Source organism: Lepidochelys kempii, chromosome 5 (genome assembly GCF_965140265.1).
Source record: "Lepidochelys kempii isolate rLepKem1 chromosome 5, rLepKem1.hap2, whole genome shotgun sequence".
Taxonomy (NCBI): domain Eukaryota; kingdom Metazoa; phylum Chordata; order Testudines; family Cheloniidae; genus Lepidochelys; species Lepidochelys kempii.
In genome coordinates this window covers 25,706,242-25,728,774 of record NC_133260.1, presented here as the reverse complement: position 1 = coordinate 25,728,774, position 22,533 = coordinate 25,706,242, and the positions used below count along the sequence as shown (strand labels likewise).

General features: G+C 43.1%; 1 protein-coding gene and 1 long non-coding RNA gene across 4 annotated transcripts; one reads left to right on the top strand and one right to left on the bottom strand.

Annotated features, from left to right (window-relative positions):
- SKP2 (S-phase kinase associated protein 2) lies at positions 1-22,477 on the bottom strand. Of its 3 annotated transcripts, XM_073343765.1 has the most exons (11): positions 22,263-22,270; positions 19,970-20,229; positions 18,468-18,579; positions 17,630-17,773; positions 16,923-17,057; positions 14,568-14,666; positions 10,621-10,748; positions 8,938-8,989; positions 5,957-6,064; positions 5,357-5,391; positions 2,185-2,255 (listed from the first exon to the last, which is right to left on the bottom strand). In XM_073343765.1, the coding sequence occupies exons 1-10, from the start codon at positions 22,268-22,270 to the stop codon at positions 5,373-5,375; spliced, it is 1,065 nt and encodes a 354-aa protein (XP_073199866.1). In that variant the 3' UTR covers positions 2,185-2,255; positions 5,357-5,372. The 3 variants fall into 3 exon arrangements, with proteins under 3 accessions (XP_073199867.1, XP_073199865.1, XP_073199866.1); XM_073343766.1 differs by lacking the exons at positions 5,357-5,391; positions 22,263-22,270 and adding an exon at positions 22,324-22,477 and having other exon boundaries at positions 1-2,255; XM_073343764.1 differs by lacking the exon at positions 5,357-5,391 and having other exon boundaries at positions 1-2,255.
- LOC140911210 (uncharacterized) lies at positions 3,348-16,448 on the top strand. The gene is made up of 5 exons (XR_012158865.1): positions 3,348-6,775; positions 8,023-8,169; positions 11,229-11,372; positions 12,105-12,488; positions 15,340-16,448. It is a non-coding gene; the product is annotated as an uncharacterized lncRNA (long non-coding RNA).
- Positions 22,478-22,533: the final 56 nt, after the last annotated feature.

Genomic DNA, 22,533 nt, shown 5'->3' with positions numbered 1-22,533 from the left:
ATAAATTTTAGTCTGTAAGGTGCCACAAGTACTCATTTTCTTTTTACTTTATGGTTGTACAGTAGAATCTAAGAGTTACGAACATCTTGGGAATAGAGGTTGTTCGTAACTCTGAAATGTTCATAACTTTAAACAAAACATTATGGTGGTTCTTTCAAAAGTTTACAACTGAACATTGACTTAATACAGGTTTGAAACTTCATTATGCAGAAGAAAAAACATGCTTTTAACCATTTTAATTTAAATTAGAAGCACAAGTTTCCTTACCTCAAATCTTTTTTAAAAACTTTCCCTCTTTATTTTAATAGTTTGTTGTTTAACACACTTCTGTACTTTTTTTCTTCTTCCCATCTCTGCTGCTGCCTGATTGTGTATTTGCGGTTCCAAATGAGGTGTGTAGCTGACCAGTCAGTTTGTAACTGAGCTTCTACTGTACATATATTTTTTCTGAAGGTAATCTTATGGCCTGGGTACCTTTCTGTCTAGCCACCTCAGTCATGAATAAACTTATTCTCAGCACCTCAAACATAGGGATGTACTACATCCATTTTACAGATGGCGAACGGTGGCCCAAAGAAGCAGATCTAAGACTTACACCTGTGCCTTAGGCCCATATCTATCCTTTCCCTTCTTATGGGCTTGAATAGTTATCTAGTTGTTCATTTCTATACTTTCATATTTTTCTTTGCTGAACTACGATCAAAGTTGCTAAGTTTTTGGTGGGTTTCTTTAAAATACAGGAACTGGGACAACAGAGCCTAGAACCTTAAGGTTTGCCACATTTTCTGCATTGTAGAACTTAAGGGAGTATGTGGGGACCTATATCTCCCTTTGCTATAGCAAACATATCTGCAAGACTGCTGCTTCTGTACTGTGGAGTGCTTGACACCCATTAGATCCCAGCAATCCCTTCCTCTCCTTGCCCTGAAGAGCTCTGGAGTTCTATGTATTTCCCTCTTTATTGCTCCTTAGCCCTCCAGTGTCTCAATGAAGGGATGTGAATACAGGGCTATATAAAAAGAAACATCATACTAAGCTTACCTATGAAGAGATTCTTGCATTAATAATGCATCTTTAGAAACTGTGGAAATCACAAAAAGTTAAATACTGATTAAGTAGCACAGAACTGGAATGTAAGTCAGACAATACCCAATGAAAACTTCACCCTGACAGGTGAGATCTTGGTTTCAAAAACTTGCAAAGGGGTTTCAAGTTTTAAACTACTCAGCACAGTCATTTTGAGCCAGTGAGGGTCACTTCTGTAATTGATAGGAAAAAATGCACTGTAGCTCTGTTCTGCTGCCTTATAACTAGTGTCCGATTCAGCTTCCTCATAGCTCCTTTTGTGTGGATCTCCCTTCCCATGGCTCCTATTGCATTAAATTTCAGTGAATTTAGTGTCCAAAGCCATGGTTCCTTCCCGGTCCCTCCAAAAAGTAGATAGCACCAAATATTCCATCCTGTTCAGTTAAGAGTCTAAATAGACTTAATGCCCTTACTCATTCTGAGCTCTAAACTCTGAAACAGTCAGGATCGTACTGAGTTGTAATGAAATAAAACAGTTCCTTAATGACTGAGCATCACTCTATTTTGCAAGGGCTTTACTCAAAGCTGTGTATTTAGAAAAATATTACAGAAGCACCTTTGGACTCTCACAGTTCAAATAAAGCAACATCACAGACTGCAGAATTAAGCACATTGCCAAATAACTAGAACAGCTGCAATATTTACCAAACTTTCTAACTTAATCATGTTTAGCATAGTTGCAATAGTCACTTGGCTTTTGCAAACATCTTTCTAAAAGCAAGATTGACTTAAAATGCCTACAATTACTCATACCTGATTAGATTTCGGGACACATTTCTGAAGGCAGTAAGAGAAGGACAATATAAAAATATACTTATGAAAGTAAATTATAGCATAAGACCACGTTGAAACACTTTTTACAAGAAGAACTAGAGTGATGCTCCAGTGTTTGGGTTTCTTGATGAAGCATACCACGCTTGGTGCCAACAAAAGAAAACATCCAGCAAACTCTGTATCACAAACCACTAGGATTTCTCAGTGTCAGTCTGCATTTGATGCCCCAGATCTCCTGGTTCTTTTTGCTGCCAACAGTTGGCCGTGCAATGGTTGTAAAATGTGAACAATTGATCTTTATGTGGGGAAGTGTTTCTTTTAGGAGCTGTAGGGAATTGTCAGTCACTATTCCAAAAGCTTGAAGAGTCTTTAGTGTGGGAAGTTCACCAAGCTCACTATAAGGAGAGAAACAAAAGAAGCAGATCAATGAGCTGCAAAAATGGCTTAAACCTTTTACCCAAACTGAATACTACAATTTTTTTCATGAAAGTCTGGAAAATAGTTTTTGGATAAATGTTTGCTCCTATCTAAAAAAATCTGATTTTAAATATACTTAATTGAAACTTTATGCTCTGTTCTGGTCATTCAGTAAGAAGTTCAATTGCCAAGCCAGACTGAATAGAGAAATAGGAATTTAAGTGCAGTGAAATGTAAGTAACTTTATTCATAACTAATGACCCTCACACATGCTAGGTTATTGCAGGAAACGGTTGGTTTGTTTATTTAGTGTCTCTGCAATAGCAACGGACTATTAAAATCAACATTCAGAATAAGTGGAGCAAATTGTGCCCAGATGGCAAATCCTACACATCAGTCGTCTCCTTAGAAATACTTTTAATAATCTTAGTTAATGATTACCTATTCTTCACTGTATGGAATATTCTATCATCATCAATGGTGTGCTAAGTCCTTTACAAGCGAGAACAGAGGTAGACAAGAATCAAAATGCTCAGGGTGGAGAGGGTAAGGAGCTTAATCCTGATAACACAGGGCAAGAAATAACCAGTGAACAGACTCTGGAGTGGCCAAGGTTTGTGACTTTTGTGGTGGCGTTTTGAATGGATTGAAGGGTTGTGGTAACAGGCCAGATAAGGTGATAGTCGCAGTAACAGGGCTGAGATTACAGTCTGGACAAGGAATCAGCAGAATGGAATTTGTGGTGATGTTTGAACTGGTCATACAGACCAAGTTCCTTGTGTTTCTCCAGCTATCATTTAAATGTGTATTTGCAAGTACAGTCAGGGACAGATGGATTCATCAGAAGGAACAAACACTACAGAGCTATCCCATAGCCGCATCACTATTCCAGTATTAAACGTCTTCCAATTCCCATTTTAACAGCCTAGGTTTAGGAATCAATATAGATCTGTTGCAAGTTCTTTTTTTTTAAACTTTGACAAACAATTTTATTGTACATAAATTGTTTCAACGAGTTTTATATTATCATTAAAGTAACAGATTTGGATTTCTTATACATCCAACCATTTAATGCTTTGTTTTACTAAATATTGTTTTTTCACAATTTTTTGTGGAGCCTAGGTAAGGGAATCTATCTTGTTTAGAAAACAGAAATGGCTTAATGAATCATTTCCTTAAGGATATTATACTTCAACAGCCCCTTCATAGACATCAGAGGCTGCAGTACCCCTGTACTACTGAGCAAATTATCGGAGTTTTAAAATTCTTTCAGAGCAGCTACCTAATATCCCTTTAAAGAGTATGTAAATATTTACAGAGCTATTAGTCTGTGATAAGCTTTCACATACTTACTCCCTTCTCACTACTACTGAGAAAAGTGACTAACATTGACATAGCTGACCCAGTAACAAACAAGGAGTAAAGTGACAGGTTTCAGAGTAGCAGCCGTTAGTCTCTAAGGTGCCACAAGTACTCCTTTTCTTTTTGAAAGAGTAAAAGGTTTCACCAGTCATCCTTAAGTCTCTCCATTACACATAAGTACTGAAGGAATCTCAGATCAGTGTAATGTGCTGTTCAAAAGTTCTTTGCACTTCTATAACATCTTCCACCGGAGAATATCAACATGTCTTTGGAGGAGATTTTTAAATGACAGGTACCCAACTCCTACTGAAAGTCAATAAGAGTAAGATGCCAAACTGCACTTGGCACCTTTGAAAACTGCTCCATTTGCTAAAAATCTTCACGGACCACCCTGAGACAGATGTTCCCATTTTACAGATGGGGAAGTACAGTTAATTGATTTGCCCGAGGTGTCACAACAAAGCTGTGCTAGCCTACACAGATTCTGACTTAAAATGGAGTTTTAACACTCAAAGCATAACTTCCTTTGATATTTATTAAGAACAGCAATGTGGCCCATCATATATTTGAACTAAAACCCAAAATGTTAAAGAGGAACAAGAGGGAAAAACAAGAAGTTTCACCTATTGTTAACTTTAAACTTTAGGGGCAGATCCTCAGCTGGTGTAAATGGAAGTAGCATAATTCCACTGATGTCAGAACCATGCTGATTTATAGGAGCTGAGGATCTGGCCCTCTTTCTTTGTTTTTGGTCAGTTTGACACAACCATAATTTTGTATTAGTTTTTTGTTTAAGTTAAAAGATGTTCAGGTTGCAAAATCAAGCACTCAAAAGTTAGGAAATGCTAAAGTTAAGGTTGCCTGTGCAACTTTAATTCATGCATTGACAGTCTTTAGTTATATGACTGCATACTACTATTCTCCACAACACTTGCCCCATTCAGTTCACAGGATGGTTCTGGTGTGAGGGATGACTCAGGGTTGAGTAGTGAATGAGGCTGTGGCTTCAGAAGTTTTTGAAGGTGTGTAGCGAATGAGGAAGGGTATTGCAAGAAGAGACAAGATAGTCTCGTGGTTAAGGCGGTTGAATGCTGCCCTGGAGAACTGGATTCTATCTCTGCCTCTGCAACAGAGTTACTATGGGATGCTGAGTAAGTCACTTAAACCAAACTTGTCACAGGTGGCCACCGGTGTCTCATTTTCTAAGTGCCCGATGTGAGACTGTTGTCTGCTTTGCAAAAATGCTATGCACGCACAACTGTAACCAAGTCAACGAGAGCTGTAATTTGACCATGTAAAAAGATATATAATGCTAACTACTCTGAAGAAAAAATAATAATCAGGTCTTAGGTGTCTCAAATCCAACACCCATTAGTGGACACTTCTGACAATCTTTTGGGGACAGATTTTTAAAGATATTTAGGTGCCCAGTTAAATTTTCAATGAGTGTTCAGCAGCTAAATATCTTTAAATCTGTCTCTCTATGCCTGAGTTGTCCATCTGTAAAATGGGGATAATACCCTCAGACCTCAGAGGTTTTGTGCAAATCAATTCATTAACGTTTGTGAATCATTCAGATACTGTAGTAATGAACATCATAGAAAAGCCTATAAGGAAATGAATTTTATATTCAGAGTCTTTTTGAATGGTGTGCAATAAGTAAGGCATAGGGCCACAGCAAGAAAAAAATAAAATAGTAATTAGTTGCTCAGAGTACCATCCAGGTTGTACACTCAATGAGGCAGGGGTCCCCTGGAAAAGACAGTACATGTAATTAGATTCTATCAATGCATATACACACAAGGGAGGCAAATTAAGGTTATATAGGCAACCTTAATTTGGGCAATTCCTAACTGTTTTTTTTTTTTTTTTACTTTGAACCTTAATATTCTTTTTAACTTCCTCAATATAAAAGGTGAACTTGGAAGAAAAACAACACCCAGGAACTCCATTAGGTGGAATCATATTTACACTCTCATGGTGCAATAAGCAGAGCTGGAACCTTTAGATCCACATCACAGACCTATGCCACTTGAGCTAATGGATTCACTGATAGCAAGTTGTCATGTGCATGCACCAGCACTAGAGGGAAATGACACAGACACTTCACCAGTGGGTTCATAGATTTTTGCTGATGTCAGAGGAGACCCAGTAATCATCGGCTCCATCCTGCCTTTTAGTCCCAGCCTTCCTCTTCTGTTTTTAAAGATATTATTTGCAGTTCAGGATCTTTAACAGTTTTTATTAAGTATTTCTGATCACCTTTTAATTCAGTTTTAATAGTAAAGAACTATAATGGGTGTAAGACATTACTCACAGTAAGTCAGCAGGAGATATCTGATAACATCTACTAAGAGACAAATGCTGTAGGTAGATGAGCTGATGAAAATATTGAAAACATTCAGGCTTCAACATTGCACTGTCACTGTAATAAAAGGGATATATAAGAGTTGGATTAAAAACGTTCCTTTTCAAGAACACAAAGCTTAGAAGCAAAGTTTCAAGTGTTTCTGAAATTTGGAGAGAAAAGTTTTGCACGCATTAATATTAAACACTTATCTGCCTTCAAAAGCTTTCTTCACTAGCTTATTAACTATTTTCAAATTTAACATGTTTTCTTCCTTATTAGAAATTAATCACCAATTTCCATCATTTTTATTTTTTGGAGGAGGGAAAACAGTAGCTTGTTTTGCAGGAAGCTGTTTTGGCACAGGAACTTAGGTCACAAAAGGAAATTGCTCTACATGTCAAGAGTTCTAAGCAGTGTTTAGTTGATATGGCAAAAATCAACTTATACTTTGACATTTTATAATCCGGTTACAAATGCACGACAGGCAAGAGAGTCAGTGACAGCAGATGTGGTTTATTACTCCTGAGGGATTCTGCACACATTTTAAATGTTTTACAAAATTCTCTATATTTTAGTGGTCAACTAGAGGTGCAGGCTCCAGCATGGCAGTGGGGAGCACAGATCCTAGCTGCACGGAGGTGGGAGATCACCCTGCAGTCCCACCCGGACATGGAGTCAACCGTAAGGCTGCACCCGACCCTGACACACCCCAAGGCCCTGTCTGTCCACGTCAGGCACACCGAGATAGCAAGCGAGAGGGACAGAGTCTCGCGGCCTCTGATCCAGGTGTGGGGCAAGTAGGCTCAGCTCAGCAGGATCCAAGCGTGGAAGGGCTTAGTGTGGGTATGTGGGGTGAGAAGGTTCTGTGTGGAGCAATCTCAATGCAGGTGGCTCAGTGGAGGATCCGGGTATGGGGGGGGAGGGGGGAAAGAGCTGGATGCACAGGAGCTTGTTGGGGGGTTCTGGGTACAGGGGGAATGGGACTCTGCAGGAGGTCCAGGTGAAAGATGACGCCTGGGGGTGGTGGTGGTGGAGCGACTGTGTGCTCAGTGGGTCCAGGTGCTGGGGGAAGTGGGGCTTGGTGGGGTGGAGATCTATGTGAAGCTGATTGGGTGATCAGTGAAGTAGGGGTCGCTGGGCCTGCTTAACTGGGGAGCCTGAGCTGCGGCCGAGGGAATACCACAAGCTTGGCTCCCGCTTACCACCTGAGATGCCCCTCCCCACTGCTCTGTGCCCTTCCCCATCCCACCCCTCTTCCTTCCCTACTGCCTCTTCTCCCTACCCCACCCTCTTTACCCTGCCCCACCGTGGGTCTTCACTGTTGTACAGAAAACAGGATGGGCCCCAGCCCGCAGAAGGGGAGCATGACCAGCACTAGGACCATGAAGGTGGGGGTCTAGCTGCAGCAACAGTAGAGCAGAGCAGCGCAGCACTCTCCTTCAGCTGGGCAGCTCAGTGCTCTCAGCTATTGGGAGCAGGGGGCCAGTGGCATGTGACACTGTGTGCCCCCCATGCTTTGCCTCTGTTTGGGGGGCAACGCCCCCCCACCCCGCCAAACTACACCATGGGTGTTCTGACCCCCACGCAGCTTCCCTTTGCTTTCCCGTCATTTTCTGCAGTGGGGACATGAATTCTGCATGCAATGGTGCGGAATTCCCCCAGGGGTAAATGAGTTTAGCTTATCCCTTCCAGAAAAATATTTTTTCCTATCTTGGTAACTTGCATATTACCCTCAAAGATACTTCAAGCTGTATACCCCCTGTGACTTACAGTCAGCAGCACTTAAGACACTGAGATCTAATATATAAGGCTACCATTTTCTCATCTGGAAGTTATTGTACCTTAAGTCTATTAACTTCAAGCATTCATAGCATTTCTCTTGACAGCCACCCCTGGCACACAGCATACGCCCACAGCACTACAAGGTTTCTCGGTAGCAGTGCAGCCCCTTGTCAGCTGCCCCAAGCGAGAACACCCCCGAACCCAAGTAGCACAAAGGCAACTTAAGATACCTTTGCTTCTGCCCCTTTCAGGCTGCCACTTCTATCTTGTTGGGGTTCCAGCACAGAATTTGCTCCCTGTGCATCTGGATTTCTGCCAGCAAAAGCTACAGGAACCTATGAGTGAACCTAGCCTAAAGTTTATAGCACAACTGACCAGACAGCTGGAAGGGGCAAAAGGTAAGAGAGAGGGGGGTGCATAACCAATTCTCAAATAAATTCCCCTTTATTAAAACAAGTTTTAGATCTTGTACTAAATTCTATGTATTCCCCCCTTTTATATAACTTGCTCAATATCAAAGTAAGCAAACTCTACAGTAACATCGCAAACTGGTTTCTATTTTCACACTCAGAACTCTCAGCCCAAAAGGTGAGTTTCAGAAACTTTCTGTGAACAATTTCTGTCTCAAGGAATTTTTTTTTTTGGTAAAAAGTTTGAGCAGAATACCTTCAAAATGTTTGAGCCAGCCACAGTGTATTTGGGGAGGCAAAGAGGAGGCAAGAATCCTTTTATCATTAAGAAAATCCCAGCATATTGTGATAGTCGGTACCACAGTAAACAGGTAACGATGGGCACAGTTTAAGAACCTGATCAGAACAGAACCCAGCTGAAGCCTGAAATTTGGCAAAGAAATAAATCTTCCAAGGAGTGACATCTGTCTATGGTGGGGGCGGGGGCAGCGGCAGGCGTTTCTGAGCACCTTCAGATCTTGCCTGAAGGTGCTCAGAAACAACAGTGATGAGCTTGGTATGAAAATGTATGTAGATATCTATCACTCACTGGTTCCTCTAGCTTCTGCTAGCACAAACCCAGATGCACAGGGGGCAGATTCTGTGCTATGGCCCCAGAGAGACAGAAGTTGCAGCCTGAATGGAGTAGGGGCAAAGATTTCTTGATACTGTTTGGATTCAGGGCTGCTGAAGAGTTTCTGATGCAGTTTTTTTTACCTTAAATCTAACTGGACGAGATAAGGGCATCTTGTCACCAATGTCTTAATATCTGGAGGCGGGGGGAAAAAAACATGTATATAAATCAGCCAGGCATTTTTTTCCAGCAATATTACAGCTTCTCCTGACCAGTAAAAGCTACCTTTAAAGTTATATGTCGTTTGAATTATTCACTGCTATGAAAGTTACATGTTTTCTACCAACATGAGTTCTTGAAAGAAGGTTGTACTTGTTTAAAGAACACTTGTACTGCACTTGAAACATATACCAAATCTTTTTCACCTAGTGATGTTTGGTGCAGACCCTTAAAGGATTTAAATTCTTAGCTTTGTCAAGAAAAAAAATATTTTGTCCGCAGAAAAAAAAAGTGCCCCTGAAATGCCATTTGCACCATCAATATATAGTAAAAACTTTTTTAACCAGTATGCTGGGAAAACAGGGGATGCCAGTAAAGTAAAAATGCTGGATAACTCAGAGGGAGGGGTTTGGAGTGCGGGGCGGGACAGGGGCATGGGAGGGGTTGTGGGGCACAGGTTCTGGGAGGGAGTTGGGGTCCAGGAGGGAGCTTGGGTGCCAGATGGGGGGGAACGCACCTGCAGCAGCTCCCCGTCCCTGCTGCTCCTGGTGGAGGCGTGGCCAGACAGCTCTGCAAGCAGGCACACTGCCTCCATCTGCAGGCACTGCCCCCCCCCGCCCACAGCTTCCATTGGCCGTGGTTCCCGGCCAATGAGCTGAGTGCCATGGAGTCCGTGCTCAGGGACTCGAGGGGGGTACAGAGGAAGCATGCCTGCAGAGCCGCCAGGCCGCGCCTCTGCCTGCAACAGCAGGAATGGGGAGCGGCTTGGGGGGAGCTGCTGGAGGCAAGCGCTCCCCTCTGCATCTGACATCTTGAGCCCCCTCCCACGCCCCATACCCCCATCCCATCCCATGCCCTTCCTGGCCCCACACCAACCACACTATAAACCGGACTTTAAGTGCAGATCAGAAATGCCGGTTTATAGAGCTCGCCAGTTGGTGAAGTGCTAGATAAAAGAGCTTTTACTGTACCAGCCGGAAAAACATTTGAATTTAGTCACTGTTTTCTTAGTAGGAGAAATTTACGAGGTTTACAGGCATTCTGAGGTACTCCAAAGCTCATTCATGCAACTGAAAACCACTACATGACTTCCATCATGTAGAACACACTCATCTTTGTAGTGTCTGGGTTTTTTGGATACCTGAAGTTTTTCCTCTGTAAATCGAAGTCTTGTAATTTCTAAGTTCCTTCCTCATGACTCAAAATTATATTGTTTGATTGCCTTTAAGTGTAAGGTCCGTAAAACAGGGATAGTCTTTTCATTATTTATGTGTATAGCACCAAGCCCAGTGGGGCTCGGATTCCTGATTGTGGTGCTTAAGTGCCAATAATAATAATAATAATAGAAGTGGTTACCAATGTTTCAGAGCTCATGTACAAAAATTAGCAATAATGCTGGTTAAGTTTCCGGGTTAATGTTTTGTTTCATGAATTGTACTACATAAAGCGTACCTTCATGTAGGCAAAGGCACCATTGCATTTGAAATCAATACTCTGGGTCTGAAGGACCAAGAGGAGATGCAAACAGTTAAACAATCACAGCTACACTTAATTAAGGTTCCACATATCATTCCACTAGACCACCAGTTTTCAGTGGTGCTATTTACCTGGTATCTGTAGATTTTGTCTGTATCCGCTAAAATTTAGTTGAGTTACATTTGTAGAAATGTGGCTGACTGCTGCTTTAATGTGATCAGCTGTGAAGTCACACCAGGACAAGTTCAACTCTTCCAATCTATGCACAAATAAAAATACATCCATTTGGAAGCATTGCAGAAACATAGGTTTGGCCTTAAAAGCATCCACATACTGTTCAAATACCAAAAATATCAAACTGTACATGAGATAAGATATATACCATCAAGTTTCTTCATTAATGACACCAAATTTTGAGAGATCAGATTAAATAGATGGCATAGAGGAATTATAATGGGATAAAGAGCATCTTGGTTGCCAAAATGCATCAAGCCAGCAATGGCAAAGTAATCATCATTTGTTGTTGCTGTGAAGTGGGGTATCTGCCATAGTCTGGTTCCTAATGGATAGGACTCCACCTTTAAAGAAGAAAAACACAGCTGTTTGCTCCTTAATCTATCCATTATTAACTGGCCACCGGATTTAGTTTGTGTGTATTTTTTATAATGTATAGAAATATCATACATGTTTTGAGTGCAACCCTCTTCAACCCTTCACAAATTGCTTGTGTTGTCGGTAGCTACCGGTGAGGTGCTCTGCTCTGGTTCGATGACGATAACAGCCAGCTGCGTGCGTGTTCCCCCTGTGTGCTGCCCCAGCTCCGCGCAGATGGCTGACACAGCAGACCCCGAGAGAACCCTCAAAGACCACAGACTCTCGTAAGGTACGAAGGCACCCGGCCAGGTTTATTGTCAAACGAAGCACAGGAATAGTTTCCTATAGACTCTATAGGACATACTACGAATATGTGCCCCCTGGCAATGGACACAGCTCAATCAGTGGCGGGACACTCCACTTCCCCCTAGGCTGGACAAAGATATGCGCTCCGGGACCTATTTTTATACAGTTGCAGAATAGATTACTCATCCCTATTGATGTACTGAGATACAGCCCCTGGACTCATTAGGGTGCTGTCTCCCCCTTCGATCATGTTGGTTCAAACAAACAGATCTGTCCATCATGCTGTCCTTTTGACTCTGTCTTTGGGATGCACCTGACTGTTCCTTGTTATCTCTGAAGTGTCCTCGTATTGGGATGTCCAGGTGCCATCTTGGCACACGTTCCTCTTATTACTACTTATATCATTAGCCCATGCTTTCTAGGAGCGCTGTTCGTGCCAAGTTCTGCAATTAGGGCCTGCCTCTGGCTCACAGCCCAGCTTTGCTTAGCAATTCCTGGAAGTACTTTGGTTCAGGCTTTAGGCCTCATACCAGGCGTCTGATACAAGGGTTTATGTTTTAGGGCCTCTTACTACAGCTTGTCGTAGATTGTAAGCTGCTTGGGGCAGGGACTGTGTACTCCTTTGTGTGGACAATGTGTAGTACATTGTGGGTGCTACCAGATTACAAATAAATAACCAGTACTGCTGAATTTTTTTTTGATTGTCTCAACGTAGGTCAAAGAAACAAGTCACCCTCCCATCCTTACGGGTTCCTCAAAAACAGGGTTAAAGCATGTTGGCGAGGCAAAGAAACGTGCACTGCTGCGTGACAGGATGTATCAACCCCGCACGGGGCCAATGGGGGCTGACCAATCATTGTGGGCCCAGGAAATGACACCCCCACACCCCTACTGCACATGGTCCAGGTGGAGGGGACAGATAAAAGGAGGCTGCTCAGCTCAGTCAGTGCTGGTGGAAGAGGAGGAAGGATGTGTGCTGCAGGCTCCTGCAGGGGAACCATCGACTCTCCGTGGATCTGGACTATGCTGTGGATGACCAGCTGACTGCAGAGACGCCGAGCTACTGCCAGCTGAGGAGATGCCCGAAATGGGCTTTATGGTAGGAAGTGACCCAGGGAATCTGTTAGGACAGAGGTGGGCAAACTACGGCCTGCAGGCCACATCCAGTGAACTAGGGTAGGTGTGGGTCCCCCTGTCCCACACTTGCCACTAGATGTGACTACTCGGGTCTCCTGATATAAACTGAGTGTTTGCTCTGCCTCGCCCCAGGGGCTACAGACTTATTGATTGTTCTGCCCCGACTGGGAATCCTGACAACCATGTGACTGGGTGTGTCAACCCCACACTGAGCAAACAGGGACAGCTCCCACTCAACATGCCAAGCCTTCGTGACATGCTGTGTGTCACCAGTTCTGTTACTTACTATCAAAATATACCACCACCTAAAGCAGTGTTTCCTCAACCCGTGGGTCGGGATACCAGAATGTTTCAAAGGGTTGTGTGGCAGCTCCTGTCCCATGGGGCTGGCAGGGCTCACCACCCTGCTCCAGGCACTGCAGCCTCTGGGGTCCCAGCACCACTCAGGTTTGGCCCAGCCGTCATGGTGACTGGAGTCTGAGGAGGCCACATCTGAGTGAGTGGCACTGAAACCTCATGAGCCAGGTCACAACTCTACTCACAGAAATTTGGTCCATTCAAGGGGGTGTGGCTGAACTGAGTGGTGCTGCAACCCCAGAGGCTGCAATGCCTAGAGTGCAGAGCCAAGCCCAGCCAGCCCCACAGCAGCTGTAGGAGCTGCCACTGTGGGGTGAGTGCCAGGCAGGACCCAACCCTCCTCCCCCAGGGTGCGGGATCCAACTTAAGCCACCCTAGCCATAAACTTTTACAAATGGGTCCTGAGCCCAAAAAGGTTGAGAACCACTGGCCTAGACGTCCCAACCAAGATCAGATCCTCATTCTGCTAAGCAGTGCATATACATATAGTAAACAGGGACAATCTACAACCTAAGTTGATAAGACAAAGAAAATATTATCCCCGTTTTACAGACTGCAAAGTGTGGCATAGAGATTAAGGTTTTGTCTACACAATTTGCACTGGTATAACTGAGGAAGTATGTTTAAACCCACATAGTTAAATCAGTACATGTTAAGCTTGCCTTTGCATTATGTAAAAAGAAAAGGAGTACTTGTGGCACCTTAGAGACTAACATTTATTTGAGCAAAAGCTTTCGTGAGCTACAGCTCACTTCATCGGATGCATGCAGTGGAAAATACAGTGGGGAGTTTTATATACACAGAGAACATGAAACAATGGGTGTTACAGTGTGTATGGTAACAAGAGTGATCAGGTAAGGCGAGATATTACCAGAAGGAGAGTGGGGGGCGGACACGACACGACGACGACACACCGTAGTGATAATCAAGGTGGGCTCCCCACTGTATTTTCCACTGCACACATCCAATGAAGTGAGCTGTAGCTCACGAAAGCTTGTGCTCAAATAAATTTGTTTGTCTCTAAGGTGCCACAAGTACTCTCTTCTTTTTGCAGATACAGACTAACACGGCTGCTACTCTGAAACTTTGCATTAAGTAGTTTCTCCAACATTACACTTGAACTCTGGATTCATTTTCTGCCAATCTCCCAAGTCCCAGTTCAGTGCCTTAACCACAGACCATCCTTCTTCATGTTGGCAGATCACAGAACATTAGTCTCCACAAGCTGTCAAATTTTTATAACAGTACTACATCAGTTAGAACGACTCTGTATGTTTTTGAAGGATTGTTTTAACATGAAGTGATCTTTTCTACCATCAAAGTTGCACACACTGTGTAAAGGGGGCTCATCAGATATCATTTCACAATTTTTAAAGACACACTTTCACTTTGACAGAGTTTGACTTGTCACTCTTTCAATAAGGAAATCAACTTTGCATGAGGATATTCAAAACAGACATAGTTAAACTCCCTCCCCCACCCCAGATAAATGTACCCATCTTTAAGGAAGATAAGTTTAACAAAAACATGAATTCTCTGAATCTTCCGCAGAGGAAAATACCCTATTTAGATGTTCAAGAACACAAATTATAGTTCATAAAAGTTATACACTCATGCCAGGGGGTGCTCAGATGATCATTTCTCCCAGGAATATCAACAGGTACATAAATTAATTCGGTCTTACCCAGAACAGTTGATCAACATCATCATCAATGCTTCTGCAGAAAATTCAGAACATCCAGAGAGATTTAATCGCACCAAACTGGAATTCTGAGCGATGCTTCTGTGAAGACCATAGATGGAGTGTCACAATGCTTTCACATCTCTCCTGGTATTATCAATTTTATGGTTTGTTTTCATAACTAAGTTCCAGGCTCAAGATGGCCTTAATTTAGTAAAGATACATTTGTGCATCTCTGCCTAGTGAGCCCTAGGTTTTCAATTTAATGGTTAAATAGATGTTCTGTAACTGTTTACCTGCTGCATTAGTGTACTTGATAAATCATACACTTGAAAAGGGCTATTATCTCTAGGGTCCTGGCCAAATTCCTATTTGGATATTTACATTCTGCCTAATTGAATATTTCCCTTGCAGTTTTAATGTTCCTCTGCCCTGTTAAACAGCTGCCATGTTTCACCTCAGAGGTGGCTGCATTTCTGTGATGGATAAAGCAATTATCCCATTTGTAAAATAAGCCTCAATCCTGTAAGTAGATGTGCCTATGCAGACCCCTGCACCCAAGTGTGATCTTGCTGAAGTCTGTGCTACTCTAGCTATTTACAAAATGAGGGCCTGCATTTGTAAGTTGTCTGGGGAGCCTTCTGCACACGAGAAGGCAAATAAATAAAGTTATTATTGAATACTTCTTGTGACCTCATTCCAGCACAGAGGAGGTTAACTCACCCTGTTGGGCTCAACTAAACCAGTCCCTTCTCTCTCTCTCTCTCTCTCGCAGGGGCAAGTAGTACAAGAACAGGGCCCCACAGCTCAGTTAAGAGTCAGACCAGGGAAGGAGCAAGACGTCCGTCCCACTGTGGCAGGCGATGACCCTCCAGAGCCAGCTTGGAGGGAAGGAAACTGCTACCGCGGAAGACTGAGAAACCCAAAGAGGGAGTGGAGAGCAGGTCGTCTGACAAGGAGAGGGGGAACCAGGCCCCGGTGGCCATGGAGCAGCCCCACCAGATGCTGGTAGGAAGAACCCTAGTGTTGTGTTCATATTAAAGAAGTTTTGTATTAAAATCACAAATGAATTTGATTCCCCATAGTTTAAATTCCAGGATATTACTAATTAAGAGGTCTCTTGGTTTTTGGTACTGTTTCTCTCCCTCTGTGTGAAACTTGCAAGCTGCTAATTGTGTTAGTACATTCTAAGACAGAGTCTGTTCTCAAAGCAATTCTTTGTAACAACAACTACACACACAGAGAGAGACTCAAAGCAACACTCTGTAACAGAAACAGCACCCAGAGACTCCCCGCCCTTTTGTTGTATTCATCTCGCTTTGTTAACAACTGTGATTAAAATAGAGACAGAGGATGTATCTGGATGGATGCTTGGTGTAGATAATAACTGAATGATCAGGGAGGTGCCAGCCTAAGAATCCAGTGTCCATTGACTGAAGAAGGCATCAGGTGGAAATAACCAGAGGACCCCCAGAGGGCAGACTGGAATCCACCCAACAGCCTCAAGAATGAGAGAACCAAAGAACAAGATAACATCTGGCAGCACGGAGCCGTCAGGAATGTGCCATCTGCTGATTGATTCAGCAACAGCATGATGAAGCAATTCCCATAGACTGGCATAGGAAGAAATTCCTATAAAAATGGACTCCAGAAAGTGAGAACTTTGGGGTCTGATTCTGCAAACCAACTTCCAGGAGCATCAGATGAGCATCTGACAAGGCCCTGCTCCCTCCTCATGTCCAGGCCATCTGGCCAGTGGCTTGGCATGAGCAACTCTAAGGCTGGTAACTATGATAACAACCTTGCAGAACCTGTGTGTGTATGAATGAATATGAAACTGAATGGAATGTTATAGCTATAACTAACTGCTTACTATGATTCATTCTTTCTTTGTGTATTCACAATAAATGTGGCATTTTGCCTTTTCCCCTTTAATAAGATACTGCTGGTTTTTATTTTATTGGTATAACAAAGGAACCAACACATTGGTCTGTTGTGTTGCTGGGAGGCAAGACAGTGACCCCACGTTCTCCCGGCAACCCCAAGATGGAATCACCTGTCGTTTCTAGTGCCCTGGGCTGGGACCTGGTGGAGCAGGGTGGGTCCAGGTTCCCGTGCCCCCGACCCTCCATTTTGGGCTGGAGGAGTGCTAACCCTTAGGTCAGAAGGCCAGAGCCATTAACAGTTGACTTATTCGGCCCTCATTCAGGAGGCCTAAGCTGCTACTTGCTCAGTTGGAAGCTGGGATGCCCAACAGACTAACCAGGCATAAGTGCTGATGATTCACTGATGCCACCAAAGGAGGTGCCCATGGTCCTGAGATGCAGGAACCTTACACTTTTGAACATGCCCACTCACCTAATTATATCATCAGAAAGCACCAGTCCTTCTAAGCTGAGGTTCTGTAGTCTATCACAACGACAAAGAATAGTATGGAGATCTGCAACATTTATTGTGCAGTTGGATATGTCCATATGTTTCACTCTAAGAGGTCTAAAGAGGAGAAAGGAGAAAGGCAGACCATAAAAAATGGATTTTAATATTTTTTTAAAATTCAGGTAGCATACTGCATTTGTATACTACAAATGAATGCACAGCTAGTAGAAAATGTATACGCTTTAATGAATGTCTGATCCATCATTGCTACTAAGCTGGTTACCAAAACTGCAAAATTCTATGTACTTTGAGGCATACAAATCTTTAAGACTCATAATATCTCTGTCTATGCTAGAGTTAAATCATATTTCCTTTAACTTTGCAAAGAAATATACTTCAGTGGTCAGCAGTTCTTGGTTCTTAAAAAAAAAAAATTTACTGAATGGTAGTAAACTATACTCAAGATTGTGTTCATCAGTTCTTGAACAATTTTGAATCAAGAACAGAATGCAGCTCCCCTGATAGTCAGCCCAGTGCCTTATTCCCTGCTCCATGCTGCCTCTATTCCAAAATTTATAGATGCCACAAGTGACAACCAGAGGTGCTAAATCAAAGAGATTGGTTGAAATATATGAAAAACTGAAAGAAAGACTTTGTTCCAGGGCACCAAAAGATGGTGACAGCCTTACCGGTTGTTTTTAAACAATGGTTTCCCAATACAGGATCTTGGACAACGGAATACAGTTACACCCACAGGGAGCAACTGCCCAATCACTCCTGGCAGCAGATTTTTACCAGTCAGATCAAGAGTCTGCCAGAGCGATTCATCAAACCTAGGGAGGAAAGGAGTTTGCTGGTTAGTAAGTAATGAAAGGCCAAAGCAAAGGACACTGTCATCAACAGGTTTTAATATTACAAATGAATGTGCAAAACAAGGAAGTCAACTCAGCAAGGATTTACTTATACAAACATTACTGAGATTTCTCACTGATCTGACAGCAAAGTGCATTCATATTCCTGAATATGAAGAGCCAAGATACTGCATGAAACTCACTGCAATAGGCTGTAGTCTCCTGCAAGTACTGGAATTCTGTGGGAAAGGGGGCATTATTTGTTTAGTGGGAGGCAAGACTTAGGGAATTTGGGGGAAGATAGGAGCCTGGAATCAATGAATGGAATGGGTGGGTGCATGATGGAAGAGCTCAGACTACACTACATACTGGGGGGAGGGAGTGAAGGAGTGGGCAAGACCCCAGGTCTCATTATTGGGAGGCCTGGAAGAGAGCAGAGGCTTTAAATTAGTTAGGGGCACAGCCCAAATGTAAAATTTCCAGATAAGTGTGGTTCTCAAGTGACAGTCTCCATTTAAACATCAGGAATCAGAGTCTAGAGTCTCTTAATGCACGTGTAACCCACTTTCAATGTAGACAGAATTATACCTGCACATCAAAATGAGAAAAAGACCATTTAACAACCTTTAAAAAGCACCGCTGTTCTCAATACCTACAAGTAAAAAGCAATACTCACGCTAGGCGTTGCCATCTCTTGCAAATCTGGGAAACTTTTAGCAGGTCAATTAGGGGTAAGTACGCCAAGATCCCTAATAGTAATTCATCTGGTAGAGCATCCCAAGAAATACCTTTAAGAAAACAGTCAACAGGTTTTACGTAGATCGGATTCATTTTTGTCCACTGATTAGCCACTTCAACAGTTTTGCCATTAGACAAAAATATTAAAGACAACAGACAAATTCCCTGCCCTACCATCACTACCTTATTCCTTTGTTGATCTAGGGATACACTAGTCCACTACTTAGGTACTTACATTTCCTTATTGGAAAGGTATTATATTACTACTACTACCATCTCATCCAAGATGTTACTAGGTGCTGTGTGCATAGGTGCAAAAATAGCTGCCAACAGCATTGTCCCACATTTGTCTTCTGAAGCTTGTTTGTCCAATCCATCGTCTTCTGAGAAAGTGTATAAAGAGTTCCATAACCAGAATCTCTTTCTGAAAGGGATGCAGCTATTCTGCTCTTGTGCAATTAGCCCTTCTTAAGATTCATGACTCTACCGACTGCAGCCCCTAATGCATATTGAGCTATTGCTCTGCCTAAAATCCAAACATTCTTTTCTTAAGCAAGTAAATTTTCAAGGCATAATGTACATCTAGAAAATGCTGTTACTGCTCCAAAGAGGTCTGTGGAACAAGGAATTACCTCCCTAAATGAGATGGGAGACCATGTACATTTTAGATAGGAACCCCAGCCAGCACTTCCCAGATCACAACTTTATCTGAAAAGAAATATTTGACAGGTTGAGCACAAATGAGATGGGTGACCGTTCAAAAAACAGCCCCTGTAAACTCACCAAAATACCATAAAGAAAGTCATAAGCATTAGTAAGTTACTAGATGGTAAGGAGGCGGCTCAAACTGAGGTTTTATGAAGGCTATGAGAATATTCATCTCTTGTGACGTTTAGATCAGAGGTCTTCAGATAGATTCAGAAACATCCCTCCAGCAACAGATTATACTATCTGAGTTGATCTCTTTTTTAATCCACCCTCTGTTGGCCAAAACTGCTGTACTACAGATCTGGGAAATGGGCGAAATCCAAAATCCTATTTAATCCTTATTGAAGAAAACAGAATAGAAGAAATGATAGGCTGCATAGTAGCTATCAGTCTCTATGACTTATGGGAAATATTTTCTCCAGAGACGATAAAATACTATCCATTCACAGGTCTCCTTAAAGGAAACAATAGAGTGAACCACTTCCTTACAGTAATGCTCTCTTTAGGACATGCAGGCTTGTCTAGATGTGGGAGGGGAAAGTCAAACTTGTGGGAGATAAAAAAGAAAGACTTGAAAGAAACACACACGATTCACTAGATCCAGGGACTAGAGTTTGCTCGGAGAGACCAAACTATGTAAGAAGCAACTAAACTATTAGTGATTTGTAGTACCCAACCTCAGTCATTGTCATTCTTACAAGCTGACACAAGCTTGGGCTGTTGTTACTCTACCTGACTCTGTCTCTCGAAGCAGCCTAGGCCTGCGTGCAATCACAAAGTCCTTGTCCTTCTCTTTCACTTTCTGTCGTTTCTGAGGAGGATAAAGAGACACTAGCAGCTCCTGAGGGGTGTTCTCACTGCCCAGCTTCTCTTTCTTAAGGACAGACACTCCCATGCCCGAGAGTAGCTCTGATGTCTTGGTGGGGTCCCATGACCATGTGAAGCTTGTGGAAACATTGCTGTCTGAAGCTGGGATTTCCTGGAGATGTCTCCTGCAGGAACAGCACAAGTTACACCCCAAATGTTGGAAGACAAAATGGCACAGGTGCCTGCACCTACATCCCCTACAGTAAGCAATACAATTCACAGTGAAAATCAATAACATTTTGTACTTCTATAGCATTCAAAAATCCTGTAGGGTTTTACAAATGTTCACAACACCTCCAGACCTGGGATACATATAAGAATCAAATTGAACAGATTTATGTGATACTCTGTGGGGGAAATAGTCAGAAACACACAAACTTAATGGAAAGAAGTAAGCTGGGAAGCAGAAATGCTAAAATGGACCCACTTAGGGTGACAAGAGTAAATCAGACTGAATTTACAGCATGATATGATTGCAAAAAAGAATATTACAATTTTGAACTGTGGCATCAAAGGGATGGGAATCTAGTCAACAGCAACAAAGCAGAGATTGTGGCTCTGCGGTCAGTTAGAATACTGCACATTATCACAGATAAAACCGTAGGAAGAAGAAGAAGAAGGTAGAGAGGAGGCGCGGGAAGGGCCGGTCAGAGAAGGCAGCAGCAATGATCAGGGGCCATGAGAACTGATTTAAGTAGAAAGATTAAAAAAGCTAAATATATTTAATTTTGTATTGTTTGTTTTGTTGGACAGAAAAAAATAAAAAGCGAAGGGGAAACTTCAGTCTGAAAATTAGGACAATCTTCCTAAAATACCTATCATGCTACAGAATAGTGTGCCAAAGAAACTGGTGGAAATCTAGTTGTTTGGGACTATTACAATGAGACTGCACAAATAACTGGAGGAAAGTTCTGCAATGGCTGAGGTTACAATGAATGATCTAACAGGTCTTCTCCATCTTTCATTGCCAGAATTGCTTCATCCACCTGTGTGAACTCTGTGCAATTTACAATCTATAGTCAAGTATGTGACCTGGTGGTTTAAATAAAGAACAGGGAGTCAAGACATTGAATTCTAATACTGCCTCTGAAATGGACATCTGCTTTCAGGCTCTTTTGCTTCAATTCCCTCATGTATAGAATAGTGATAATAGTGATTACTTATCTATCTCACCGGGGAATTAAATTACAGTGTTTGTACAGCACTTTGAGATACTGCAGTGAACTAGTTAGTGCGTACATGTACCCTTATCATTTACTGTATAGAATTAGCACTGCTCAAAACTGTGTATCACAGGCCTTGTACCGCTAACAGGGACCCTCAGTTAGCACAAGTGATAGGCGTTTGTTCTCCATTTTTGGTCCTATTATCATCATAGAGTTCTAAATAGCCATGGTGTGATGCAGTGACATCTGTGAAGTCCCAGAAGGCCAAAGACACAACCATCAACAATGAGTATGAACTCAGTTAACCTCAGATGCTTCATTTATAGAGGGGAATATAATGAACTGGCCAATAGCTATATATCTCTGCCCTACACTACAGATAATCAGAACTAGAAAATTATGCCCACACTGCTATCCACTAATGGAGAGTGTTTTGGCTCAAGCAGTAGAGCCTATGTCTTCGAAGCAGAGGGGATCTAGCCGCACTACCGCTATGAAGTTCCAAATGGCCATAATGTGCAGCACAGTAAAAACTGCAAAATCCTCCGTGAACACTGGTTTGTTACAGGATCACTGTATTTTGGACAACACTACATACACACACCCCTCCAAGTCACTACCATCCAGGCTACTGGCCCCGCTCAGATTTCCGCCAAAATCACATGGCTACCTGCTATTAATTACCCTTTAGCGGTCACACCAAGACATGTATGACTTGTGCTCACCAGGGTAGCCTTGGGGGATGCAGATGCGGTTTCCCATCCCCTGGGTAGAGGTGAAAGGGGCAGAAGGACGTACAATGTACTGCAGCGTTAGAGACTGAACACCGCGTGGACAGACAGATAACAAAGCCCAGTGCAACACTTTGCACGCACCCCCCCCGCCCAACACAGCAGCAGCCTACGCTTTGGGCGGCAACTACCACCACTCGCCCCTTCCCGATGCAATACCCCACGCGGACTCCGGCCAGTTGCCCCCGGCCGCCGCATTACCTGTGCATGGTGGCCTGGCGCAGAAGCATCAGAAGCTGGGAGCCTGGGTCCCCGCACTAACCAGCGGCAGGAGCGACCGGCCCTTCCCGCGCCTCCTCTCTGCGCAGCAGCAGCACCACCACCAAACTGAGCGCGACCAGCACAACGTTCCATTCCCCAGCGCGCGCTACTCCTAACGGAAGTGAGGCTAGCAGCCGGTGAAAGGGGCAGCCGCCATGCCTCCTGGGATTTGTAGTTCGTTCAGCGGCGCCGGAGTCGGCCTACCCAGAAG